Genomic DNA, 13,438 nt, shown 5'->3' on the forward strand with positions numbered 1-13,438 from the left:
TTTACAGTAGCTCTCACACTGTTATAATATACAGGATGTGTAAGTTCACCCAAAAATGAAAATTCTGTCAGTTACTCACCTTCATTTCGTCTTCATTTTGTCCCTCCATAGACAGCTGCGCAACAAATTTTCCGAAGAGACTCGTCGCTTTATATGATGAACAGATTGAATTTAGGCTTTTATTCACATATAAACATTGATCAGCAAACAGAAGTTCGACCGAACCTGCAACTTTTTGTAGCGTCAAAGTTTCATTTGCGTAGACTGTCAATGGAGGGACAGAAAGCTCTCAGATTTCATCAAAAAGATCTTCATGACAGAATTTTCATTTTTGGGTGAACCAACCTTTTAATATAATTTATTAGCACTTGCTAATTAAGCTATCAAACAACACATTAATGAAGCACAGAGATGTATGCTGTGGAAATCCCTGAATGCTGTTATTATGAAAGTCCATGCTTTGTGTATAGATACCCCCCCCCCCCCCCCCCCCCCCTCTTCTGGAGCTCCACATCCCGTGGGCGTGTGACTTTGGCAGTATGAGACGCATCAGAGCGGTCACATGATGAGGTGTTCACACTTTCGTTGATTCACCTTTATTACCTTAAGATTCACCCATTCCCCCTCGTTCACAGTACCTCACGTTTCTTTGGTTTTCACTCCAGGAGGTGTTTCCTAGGTAATTGTATTATTTGCAGGTTTTCAGGATTCCTGTGGCAGTGTTATTGTAGTCTCTGTCTCTCCACACACAGTTTTTTTGCCATATGCAACATCCAGTATTAATCACCTGTTTACAGCTTTTTAAAACAAGCTGCTTGTATGTGTTGATGTGAAAAGGAAGAGACAGCGCTGACACATGCTCGATTCTTATTACACTAGAGTACACATGGCATTAATATTCCTCAAACATGCCATTTGTTCTCTCCTACTGAACCTCCGCCTGAACCTTACAACATAGACGAAAAATGAAATCTAAGATCAAAATATGTATCCATCTATCCATCTAAATATCTATCTATCTATCTAATATTTATAATCCATCTATCCACCTATCTATGTCTGTCTGTCATGTCTATCCATCTTCTGTTCTGCCTATTCATCTATCTATCCTTCCATCCATCCATCCATCCATCTAATATTTCTAATCTATCTATCCATCCTTCCACCATCCATCCATCAACCATCCATCTTATATTTCTAATCCATTCGTCCATCTATCCAATATTTCTAAACTATCCATATATCCTTTCTCCATCCATCCACCCTTCTGTCTGTCTATCCATCCATTCACCCATTCATCCATTTAATCCATTCATCCATCCATCCAATGTTTCTTATCTATGCTTCCTTCATCCAGTCACCATCCATCTATCTAATCCATCCATCCTATGTCAAGTCCGTCCGTCCGTCCATTCATCCATCCATCCAAAAATATACTTTTCGGTCTGTTGTTTCCCTATTTTACAGGGGAAATAAATCCCTATTTTACAAACATTTCCACAGTAAAGGATGCAAATACAGAATTGAATTGAAAAAAGGAGAAGATAAAGGTTTAAAGTTTCCCTGCGAAAACATGCCAAGTTGTCAGTGAGGATTTGTTTTGTGAAGCTACTTATCGGTCTATCAAGATGGATGGATGGACAGATGGATAGATATAACATCCTGTCATTTTGCCAATTCTCCTTCAACTTTCTCTCTCACCTTGTCATTTTCTAATCTGCCTTTCTCGCTCCACTCTATCAATCTCTCATTGTCCTGCTCCGGCCCCTCCGCCTCCCATAGTCTCTTTCTCTCTCTCTCTCTTCTTCTGTTCAAGCCAGTTCATCACGGTAAAGGCCGTGTGGCCAGAGATCGATTCCCCAGCTGACTGACGTGTGCTGATTGATCAGTCTTCGTGGGGAGGAGCTGGACACGCTGCTTTTACACCATAACATCAATAGTGCCTAATAGCTTGTAGTCGGGTGGCAGCAAGAAAAATGCATGCAAGCGAGTTTTATGAGTGCGTTGTCATGAGTCCTGCAGTCGCTCTCCGGTAAACGGGTGCGTGCACACGTTACAGCGTGTTTGTGCGTGTGTTATCTTTTGCACAGGAAAACTATTGTGATCACAGCGATGGGCAATTAGTGAGGATGAGGGAGCCAAACGAGCATGTAAACTCTGTTGCAAGTGGTGCGCCTCATTGATTGATTAATTGACTGACTGCTGCTGGTAAATGATGAAGCCTTGAGTGGCAGGAAGCAATCTATGCTCCGCCACCAATTCCCTGCTTCTACCACATACAGGCCCCTGTGTGCTGAGCTTTCGAGGACTGATTAAAAGCTTTGGAAGAATGCCTGATTAGCCGGTACAGTCTGTTAAAGATATGAGGACTTTCATTATTTCTGATTAAATATTAATGTCAGACAGTCATTTGTTGTGCTACTTGTTCTAAGATTGCTTATTCCTCTTGGTAGGCTAATGATCTCTCATCCTGTCTTTTTTTTTCTCTTTCGTTCTTTCTCTTTGACTTCACCCACAATTGTTTCTCAGGCATCTCTCTTGAGAAGGTCTTTGACTACAGTGAGTATTGGGAGGTGACCCGAGGCATTTATGCCCCATTTGACTGCACCGCCACCATGAAGTCTGGGAATTCTGATGTCTATGAGAACGAGATCCCGGGTGGCCAGTACACCAATCTCCACTTCCAAGCGCACAGTATGGGGCTGGGGAACAAGTTTAAGGAGGTGAAGAAAGCCTACGCAGAAGCCAACAAGCTGCTCGGTGACCTCATCAAAGTGAGCAATTCTCTTTATTTTCATTTTCAAACCTATTTTTAGTTATTTGTGATGGATTCTAACAGGATGCAACAATCAGGTTGTCCCATTTTTTTTCTCCCATAGTGAAATTAATCTTTAGCAATAAAGTATTAACTTTTGAATACAGACCTGCCATGAGCTCAAAAGTTGTAATATACTACTTAAAAAAAAAAGACCGCAGCTTTAGAGCTGAATTTACGGTGACAAACTATACTACCCAAAAACCTGGATTTGACTCATCATAGATGGGGTAAAAATTACAGTGAAAAAGTGGTGAACACCGACTCCCATGCATTGTGCATATATTTATATATATTTTAGCTGATTATTTTGCAATGCACTTAAAATATATTGTATTTTATACTTATAAATTACTGTAAATAAGTAGTTTTATATTGTGCAATTGCTTTCGATGCCTGAATATTGTAGCTTATAATGTAGTAATTCTTCACGGAGCTGGTTTTGTTTTTTCATGGAGCTGGTTTTCTGTAGAATTCTTTATTAGAAATCCATTTGGAGAAAATTAATTGAAAAAAAATCTTCCAGAATTAAGGCCATAAAAAAGTAGGGCGTAATTTTGCACTGTGATTGTCAGACGAGGACTCGGGTCAGCTCATTTCTCATGAAATGCCATAATGCTTTTCAACATGATGACTGGAAAATATAAAAAATGAAAATATCAATGCAGTAGTACATGAAGTGGTGTGTATGGTGTCATGATGAACCCTTTTAACCCTTCATGTGTGTTATTGCTTATAATAATCCAGATCCTCATGAGTCTAGTCTTTATATGGTGCCAAAGACACCACACCTTTTAGCTAATTATTTCCTCAGTTGTTAAATTGCACACGCTTGAAAACAGAGTCGTGATGTTGTCAAATGATCACACTCTTCTGAGTCATTCCTTTTATCGTCACTCGTGTCCTGTTCCTTGCTTGCTTATTTTAATGTTAGGTATGTTCAAAAGTATTGTTATAATTTGAGTTATTTTGGTCAAATGCAATCCGCCAATGTGTAGCACCAATTTCCCCTCTTACAAAATATTTAGTTTTTACAACACTTGTGCTTGTTATATCTAATGCACATCATCTATTCAAAGGCTTTGTTGGACAGATTGGTTTAAAAACGTCCTGCTACCTCCTTGAATGCCCTTATACACATATAAAGGATTTTGCCTTTTTTTTCCTTTAATTTTCAACTGGAATTGATTCTTAATTCTCCTTATATTTTTTCTGTGAAACTAGAAAAAAAAGTGTGATCGGGCACTCAATCGCGTCGAAACACTCTAGCTCTTCAAATAATAAAAGCCATCTCTGAAGAGAAAGCTTTAAAGCTTTTAAAAATGTGTCAGTCATCTGAGAAGTCTACCATAAGATATAATTATCAGCATAAAATCATGTTTTCACGATGATAATAATTAATAATTGTTTTATTTATTTAACACTTAACATCACTTTGCAACTTATTAAAAATATGTTTCGCTTAGTTTATACTATTAAATATTATATTATGATTACACACAAAAATAGTAAAGTATTCCATGTAGTCTCCTACTTAAGTCTACTTAATAGATGCATGCTTAATGATTATAAAATGAGCAAAATTCCGCTTTTGGTTTTAGATTGATGTCAATCCAATATCATGTCACAACACATGTAATTTTTCCAAAAGTATTTTGTCAACTACTCTTATGTCTATGTGGTGTTTTTAATATGCTTTAAGACAAACCATGTGCAAAGTCATTAGTCAACACCATTGCTGAGTATTTTCTCCGCTGTCTCACTCCAAGATGGCGAACGGGAACATGGTTTGTGTAACATTAGCCACAAATTACTAAATAAACTGTTTGATAACGTAGTCAAGCCAAAGGCTAAACATATTAATTAGCGTTATGTGTCCGACGTTGTAAAGAGCGGTACATAAAACACATTACCATTCGGATACATAGACTTGTAGACGAGCCTGTATGAGTGGGTGGAGGCTAGGCTCATTTGCATATTCATGGATCCACATATATACTATTTGAAGGAAGTTTGTAGAGTTACATTCATGCTATTTTAAGACATGAATAATTTTTTTCACTGGAAAAAAGACGTTGAAATGTCATTTTGGTGATCAAAGATTTAAAGATCAAAAATGATTGACTACAGGTAAACTTTAAATCAATTTTTTATTCATAAAATGTAAGAACTCTAGGAATAATTTAGAATATTTACTGGTGTAGAATATGTTTTGATCAATATTAATGTGCTGTGCAACCACAGGTAGTCAGCTAGATACTGGATAGTGGAAATAAGTGGTCAATATTCAGTCTGGCTCTGTTTACTTAAAATCCAATTTCATATTCTGTACTTCCTGTATAATGTGAAATCCAGATCATTTTTAGATTTCTACTCTATAATCAGTCCTTTCAGAGATTTAAATCAGATTTCTATTCTATAATCAGTCCTTTCAGAGATTTAAATCAATTTCCCCCCTTCATTGCATTTGAAGATGGCCAATCATGAAATATAAGATTAGCAAATAAGTGCATGCTTTAGAATCATGAAGAAGTTCTGTTTTTTCTCTTGCTCCATCAGTGAATGGAATATTTAAGATTATTAATACGCCGTAATTGTCACTTGACCGTCACAAACGTGCAGTTTAAAGCCCTTGTATGCAACATTCTCCCTGGTTAAATAGGGCTTAATTATCACCCCCTGCACTCAAAAGGGTCTCACCCTCACTCTTGAAATCCGCTCACGATCACAAGATCATGAGCACTGTGGACCCGAGAGCTCCTCTCTGAATCACAGATTTAATTGCTCGTTCTCCTCCTCCTCCCTCTGATTCCGTTGCAACCGTCTCAATCTCCAGATGAAATTGAATAAAAATAACATGGCAAAAAAACGGGGCAGAAAGGAGGAGTGAATAAATAATCCTGTCCCTGTCTCCTATGGCCCAGAGACAGATCAACTGGGAAGAGCTTTAAGGAAAGCTTATCTGTTGTGTTTCAGAGAGGCTCTGACTGATCTCCTCCAATCAAAGGCGTCTGTGAGCGTTTGGTCTTGCCTTGCTGCTTTTCATTTCCCTGGGCTTAATTAAATGATCGAAGATAGTCGGCTTTCTGTTCTCGGAGTCCCCTCGCTGTTAATATTGTCAATATCGAGGCTGAGCGGAGCGCTGCTTAAGCGACGGTTAGCGCCGGGTTTCATTAGCGCCTCTCCGTTCTCTCTTTCTCACATTTTTCTCCCTTTTGTCCTTACGACGCAAATGTTATCTACTCCCTAAGCCGTGTTTCTGTTTGCCACTGCACCTCGTCTCCTCTCTTACTCCTAGTTTAGATTGGCTGGTTGGGCTGGTGGAGAGCTGAGATGTATCGATGGAGGCCTAAGCAAGCATGTCTTTTCATTTCTCACTTTTATCTGTCCTTCTCTCATCCCCTCCATTCAGGTGACACCCTCCTCTAAGATTGTGGGCGATCTGGCACAGTTCATGGTGCAGAACTCTCTGACCCGGGCAGAAGTGGAGGAGAGTGCAGATGAGCTGTCTTTCCCCCTCTCCGTGGTAGAGTTCCTGCAAGGACACATTGGCATCCCCCACGGAGGATTCCCGGAGCCCTTCAGGTCAAAGGTACGATATTCACAGCGCATTTATCACTCAATCTGCTGAAATACAACTAGTGTGTCAAGATACTTTATTAAATGCTGTATGGCTATTCATGTTTTACAGCCGTGGTTTTTAGTGGGTGGAAAATCATGTTCTTTAAGGTATAGTGTACCCAAAAATGAAGATTTGGTGACCATTCACTCACCTTCATGTCGTTCCAATCCTGTATGACTTTTCTCTACTGTGGAACTCAAAAATGTTTTTTAACTGTTGTTGCAGGGGGTCAATGGGGTTCAGTGTTCTTTAAATAAAACTCTTTAAAATATCTGTTGAACACAAAATAAGTTGTGAATAGTGTTTAAGGTTAAAATTTAAGGTAGCAACTTGGCAGGATTTAGTGTCTAGGTTAAGGTGTAAGGTTAAAGGTTATAGATTACGGATCAGGGGCGATATGATCTGCGAATGCATTTCACACAGTGTTTTATTTTTTTTATATTTTATTTGTTATTTTATTTCATTTCAAGTAATGAAAATGTTTTTTGTGTGTGTGTGTTTTTTTTTATCGTTTTAGTTAACTATAATTACCCTGTGTGTGTGACCAACAGAGGACTGATGTTCAGAATCCTATCCTATTAGTTTAATAGCCATGGTAATTTCGTAGCCATGGTAAAAAAAGAATCACAGATAATATGGAATCAAGATATTCTGTGGGGACAGAGGTTGGGATGAAGGTTAGGTAAAAGGGTCAGAGGAAGGATTTAGATTCGATCGTTGTAAAGTAAGTTGAACCCGAGTTTAAGTCTCAGCTTGGCTTGAGTTGAGATCAGAAAGAAGAGGAAACTAGTTATTGAATATCTCTGTGGTGGGCAAAATAAGCTTCAGCTCTTTCACTGAAGAGTTTGGGTTGATCGCAATGATGTTTGTCTTGAGAGGGTTTCTCTGTGTCTCCCTTCAGTCTCTGGAGTGCATTAACACTGTGTTGTGCTTGTCAGAGATACGCAAGCGAAAACCATATTATTCCTTTTGTCTTGAACGCCCCAAATACCCAGAAGCCATTCCTGTGCAAGATTAGCTGTTTCTCTGACAATGCTTGTGCAAAAGATTTTTTAAGCATGCAATTATGAAGCTAATTTATTTACAATGTCTCTTTTTCAGAATTTGTAGGCCATCTGCTTTGCATATATTTTAGATAACAAACACATTTGAGCAACTTGGCACTGACCTTATTTTTTCCCCCATCTGGTTTGTAACATTAATATTGCTCATAATTATGCAAGCGTTTGTTTGCTTGTACAAAAATAGTTTTATTTAGGTCTGTGGTGGGTATTCTGAAGTCTTTTCTGTTCTACAGAATAAAAATACTGACATTTCATTATTTCATATTTAATTCTTCACAACTTGCGCTTGATTCTTCAGCCTCTTGAATTCAACTAAATGAAGCAATAGGGAGAGATTAATCCTGCTCCTGTAATGATCGGTTATAAATATTCCTGGATTCTGTGTGGGTCTTAGGGGGATTGCAAACGCTCTACATCATCCGCTTATGAGCAGCTTGAAAATACAGTGTAGCACCAATATTTGAGGAAATATACGTTTATTGTCTGTTCAGGCACCTGCTCTTTTCTCAGGCTCTCATCACTTATTTGTGGCACAGGTTTTGAAGTCTCTTCCTCGTGTGGAAGGACGTCCTGGAGCTACCCTGCCTTCCATGGATTTCCAGGCCTTGGAGAAGCAGCTGCAAGAAGCTTACGGTGATGAAATCACCCCTGAGGATGTGATGTCAGCAGCCATGTACCCCAAAGTGTTCCAGGAGTTCAAAGAATTCACTAGAACCTTTGGGCCTGTGGATTGTCTGGACACTAGACTCTTCCTGGATGGACCTAAGATTGCTGAAGAGTTTGAGGTGGGAGTATTTCTTTTTTTTAATAAATAAATTATTAAACTGAAGTAGCCTCACATTTTTATTTGCTGTTACTGTGCCATAAATCATCCTGACATCCATGATCCATTCCTACATTCCAAGCATCAGTTCCTTATTTCCTGTGCTTGTATCTCTGCTGTCTGTCTCAGGTGGAGTTGGAGCGAGGCAAGACGCTTCATATCAAGGCTCTGGCTCTCGGAGACCTTAATAAAGCCGGTCAGAGAGAGGTGTTCTTCGAGCTCAATGGTCAGCTGAGATCCGTCCTGGTCAAAGACACTGTGGCCATGAAGGTGTGTTTCTGAATTTTACTTACAACTTTAAAGGGAGGGATTTTTCTTCCTGCCATTTCAACTTCAAAACTACCTTCCGCCATTGTGATTAGCTTACAATGCAAACGTTATACACAGAGCAAGAGCCTGTTAGCTTAGCTTCTACAGAAAGATGGGTGACACTATCTTTACATTGTGTGAGTGAGATCCCGCCCCATATGGACGTGGTGAAAACATGCGGAACTAGCTACTAGTACTGGCTGTAGTTTTAAGCCTCTGGCCCAAAAATCCTCCGATGACGCAAAATGCGATTTTTGCGTCATCTGAGGATTTTTTCCAGACTAAAAATACACAAATCTCTCATATCAGGGGGATATGAGGGGGGGACGCACGGTAATTCGAAAATACTACTGGTTTTCTACTGATACAAAGCTTAATGCTAAATCCTGAAGTATCCCTTTAAGTAAAAAATGACTGAGGTATAGTGCCTATATTTAGCAAAATGCTCTCTGGAGTTTATTTTTTCTACCTAACTGAGGTTATGGACAATGGGTAGCTTACTTGAGGTAAATAAAACGTTATAAGATTGTATTGCCTAGAAAGCTGCTTTATTGACGTCTTTCCCTGATATAAACACGGAGTCATTTCATGAAACAGGATTCATTTCGTTTAAGTTGTGATGTATCTTTCAACATACCGTCTGGTGTTCACCCATGTTTATTTAATGCTGTAACTAACTATTAGTAAAGAGGATGAGATGATCTTTCACGTGCGCTTGATCCGTGCTGCCGCTTCAACTGAGGCAGAATAGGAATAGAGTGTGCTTGCGTGTGTGTGTAAATGAAACTGAAGTCCTGCCAACCTGTATCAATTTTCTTGGATTTGTAGGAGATGCATTTCCACCCTAAAGCCCTGAAAGACGTACGTGGGCAGATTGGAGCTCCTATGCCCGGTAAGGTGGTAGAGGTGAAAGTGAAGCAGGGCCAGCAGGTGGAGAAAGGACAACCGCTCTGCGTCCTCAGCGCCATGAAGATGGAAACGGTGGTGAACTCTCCTCTCTCCGGCATCGTGGCCAAGATCTACGTGACCACCGACAGCACCCTGGAAGGAGATGATCTTATTCTGGAAATCACCGAATAGATATCATGATGGTCAACAGCAGGAAACATCACCACGGCCAATCCCTGCAAGGCTAAACACACAAACTTTAGTTACACACACAGATATAGAGGCTAACACCTTTTAGTAGAAGCTTATTTTTACTGGATCTCAGAAAACAATGGATGATTCTGAAAACGCTTGTACTTTCAAGCTTAAATTCTTTGGCTGTTGTGTCATATGTGCTTTTGTGATCCTCAGTCACTGTAATTTATGTGTGATGAGGATGTGAGCTAGTGTTATTCTGTTGACCGAGAAATGTTTGTCAGTCTTTAATTAGTATTATTGAATGTAGTAAAAAACTTTAAGATTTACACTGAAAATATAGCAAGCAATAAATTGACAGAACGAGATTTAACTAGTTGAATTCCTAGTCACATTGAATATTGCACACAGATGTTCCGTCACTTTGGTCATGATTGTTTACATAAACTAAAAGCACTAAAAAACTGAAACAATTCTCACAAAATCATATGCACAATCCATCCCTTATGGATAGAAGTCTTATGTCAGAGAGGATCTTACTTGAATTACTAGGCGAATGCAATTTATTTTGAGACAGATTGCCGTGTCTCATTTACCCAATGTTTTGACCAATGGCCTTGCTTGCTTTGTTGCTGGGAACGTAAGGGCAAGAATGGATCTGACCCCGTCTCCTGAGCCTTACACTTGAGTTGTATTTCATGCAAAGGTGGAGAATAGTTACCCAGATGTTTTGGGCTGAAGTGAGCCCCATTGAGGCCAACGAGGATCAATGAGTCTATATTCAAGAGCACTTATAGACTCCGCGGTAGCTTCTGCGCATATTGAGTTGGAACGTTGGCTTTAGAGGGAACGTCCTTTTCCCAGGGCTCATCTTGTGCTTGTGTTCCAATTGCTCTCAGTCTTAATGTGAATTTATTTCACTGTCCTGTTACATTCCCCTTAGCAGCAGATGCCTCATGGCTGGTGTAATGACTCTGAACGGCTGTATTCTCCACCTTTCTTTAATTTCCCTTGTTGAACACGATTGATATAATTCGTAACATATAATGAGAGGTTTTATTCAACGGCATTCAATTAATAGAAAGCACTCAGCCTGAACTCTACGAGACACATGGCTTTTGTGGCAAACGAGGTCCATTGGGGTGCGTCTGAAATAGTTTTATCAGTCTTGACTTAAAATGTAGATCAATTCTTCATGAGGACCAATAGCCTGCAACGTGGATATTTTCTTATTGCTTATCATAACATCCCAAGGTGGAGACTAGAGCACGTTGTTTTAACTGTGTGAATTGTACAAGCCCATAAATGTAATGATCGTCCCTTCAAATGGATGTTGCCATTAAAATTAAGCTAGTGTTGTTTAGATGTTGATTTCAGAGCACAAAACGTCTGTGGTTGGTTCTCTTAAAAATCCATCTCATCACCACAGTCCTATTTGAGATTGTTCCTCTGTGTTATTTGACAAATGCATCTCAGTTTACATGAGTACAGTGCCTAGGAATTGTGATAGGCACAGAATTAGGGGATTTGTTGTGAGAGGGAAGATTCCTGTTGGCTTTTGGACTTTTATTTGGTTCCCATATCATGTATGTGGCACTGACGAGGTGTCTGAAAATATCTGGAGAAATGTTCAATGAGTTTTTGAGTCGAGAAGTGGTTGACACTTTGTGCTGTAAATAATGCGGTATCAAAGTTGTTAAATGGGTCATGCACCGTCTTAATGTAGAATATGTTGCTGATGCATATCTACTTGGCACATTGTTAATTCAAACTGGGTAAATTTACAGGGTAAATATTTCTGTGCATAGACTGTTTGAAATTGGGAATGTTCTGAAGGGAATTGGAACTAATCTGTGTGACATTTCAGATCTGATACCTTTAATAGCATTCATCGTTATCTTTCCATTTGAAAATCTTTATTTCTGTGAAGTTCATCTTTTTCGATCTGTTTTGATAATGAGAATTATATTATGCAAATACTAATGCACCATACCCTTGTGTGTTATTTTAGCATTTAAAATGTTGGAGAAAATGTATAAATAAATCAATAAATAAAAGTTAACAGATGGTCTCTTGTGTCTTGTTTGGTTATTTTAGCACATAAATCAAACCTTAAACACGTGGTGATGCAATTGTTTCGATTCATTCTCTCAAGGATTTGCAGTCGATATTCACGTGAATGCACAAACCACACGTTAAAAATAGCTTGACATTATTTTTTTATGAGTCAGTCTTTGAGTGGGTTCCATTCAGATCAATATCTACAATCATGGGATCTCACGTGCGGATGACATCACATGCCTCAAATAAACTCTGCTTATTGATCGTCCGTCTGCCTGCTACATGTGGCTGGGAGAAACCATCTGTATAAAGGAAGAGATGGAATAATATAAGATCCATCATGTGAATAATTAAGTTAATTAGCTTCTTAAAGTCTTATGATTGGGGATAGTCAGCCTGCCAATGATACTGCTGACTGATGGCTCCATATTGGTGCGCTTGTGGCAAAACGGAATATAGGATTGTGGGATAATGTAGGAGTGATGGATGAAGCTCCCCTGTGCATCCATATGCTTGTTCTATTCTGGCAGCAAGTGTGGGGTGAGTTGATTTGTTCAGCTGATGGATTGATATATGTGGATGAAGCTCTGCAGGGCTTGTTTGTTATGTTGGTCAGTCTCGTATCTGATGTATCTCATAAATATGATGACAGTGGGTGTTTAATTAGAGGGAGAATTACTTCAGCATTAAATAAAACCTAATTTTAGAACTTTTTAATTGAGATGAAACACAATGACCCAAGTATAGGTGTGAATGGGGCATACGTCCTTGTAAAAACACAGTATAGATTAAGTCTTTATTAGCTCACCAGCAGGATCAGAGAGTTTAGCTTGTCATTTCGCAGTTATTCTGACACTTTGGCAGTCTTATCAGCAGATGTACAAATCAATGTTCCTTGCCTGTGCCTGTCGATCCCACAATCCTATTTGCATCACCCAGCTTTCATCTCTTTTTTTACCCTCTTGTTCCTTCACACTCTCTCGACTTGACGGTTTCATGTCTGTTCCTCTCTTTCTCTCTCACTTTTCCACTAGTCTTTTATCACTATAACCCTGAAAGGCCGCCGTATTATTCCACGTACCTTCCGGCTGTTAGAGCTCTGTTTAAGAAGGTTATCATGTATTCAAGGAAAGTATTGGAACCCTTGTCTACACCTGGCTGTAGGTACAGTGATGAATTAGATATGAATATTCACAGTCTGGTCCTGCCACTCTGTAATACCACAGTGTCACCAAATATTCATAAGCTCTGTAATTCTGGCCTTTTCTCCTTGCCTTTGGGTTATCCTACACATCCCTCTTGCATAAATCAGTGAGTCTCAATGAAGCCACAGTCGATACTAAAGTAGTCCTGCAATGCTACTGTCCAAAAAGTATAAAGCCCTTTAAAAATATAGCTTTTTTTTGCCGGTCATCTAAATGTACATACTTTCCTTCATACAGTGGGCAAACAACACACAGATGACTGATTGCATTCTTCAAATTTCCAGCAGAAAATCTGTTTCACATGGTTATATTTGAAGTTTACACTTTATTGCGATGGTCCACTTTGGACATTCTACAAACTACTTAGTAACTTTGTAACATCATGTGAACTAACTCTCATTAGAGTAACTAGACCGTAGTAGACTGTGAGGTTACGGTTGGGTGTTACAGGCTTTG

At 39.2% G+C, this 13,438-nt stretch overlaps 1 protein-coding gene across 1 annotated transcript in view; it reads left to right on the plus strand.

The window, feature by feature from the left end:
- Positions 1–11,787, plus strand: part of pcxa (pyruvate carboxylase a) — a 127,627-nt gene extending 115,840 nt beyond the window's left edge. The window contains exons 17-21 of the mRNA XM_077233301.1: positions 2,530–2,774; positions 6,228–6,407; positions 8,038–8,286; positions 8,454–8,594; positions 9,462–11,787. Of these exons, the coding sequence (XP_077089416.1) occupies positions 2,530–2,774; positions 6,228–6,407; positions 8,038–8,286; positions 8,454–8,594; positions 9,462–9,713 (1,067 nt within the window). The 3' untranslated portion in view covers positions 9,714–11,787. The remainder of the gene's footprint in view (positions 1–2,529; positions 2,775–6,227; positions 6,408–8,037; positions 8,287–8,453; positions 8,595–9,461) is intronic.
- The last annotated feature ends 1,651 nt before the right edge of the window (positions 11,788–13,438 follow it).

The sequence above is a fragment of the Siphateles boraxobius genome, unplaced genomic scaffold (assembly GCF_051911475.1).
Source record: "Siphateles boraxobius isolate OS27281-9 unplaced genomic scaffold, OSU_SipBor_1 18, whole genome shotgun sequence".
NCBI classification, from domain to species: domain Eukaryota; kingdom Metazoa; phylum Chordata; class Actinopteri; order Cypriniformes; family Leuciscidae; genus Siphateles; species Siphateles boraxobius.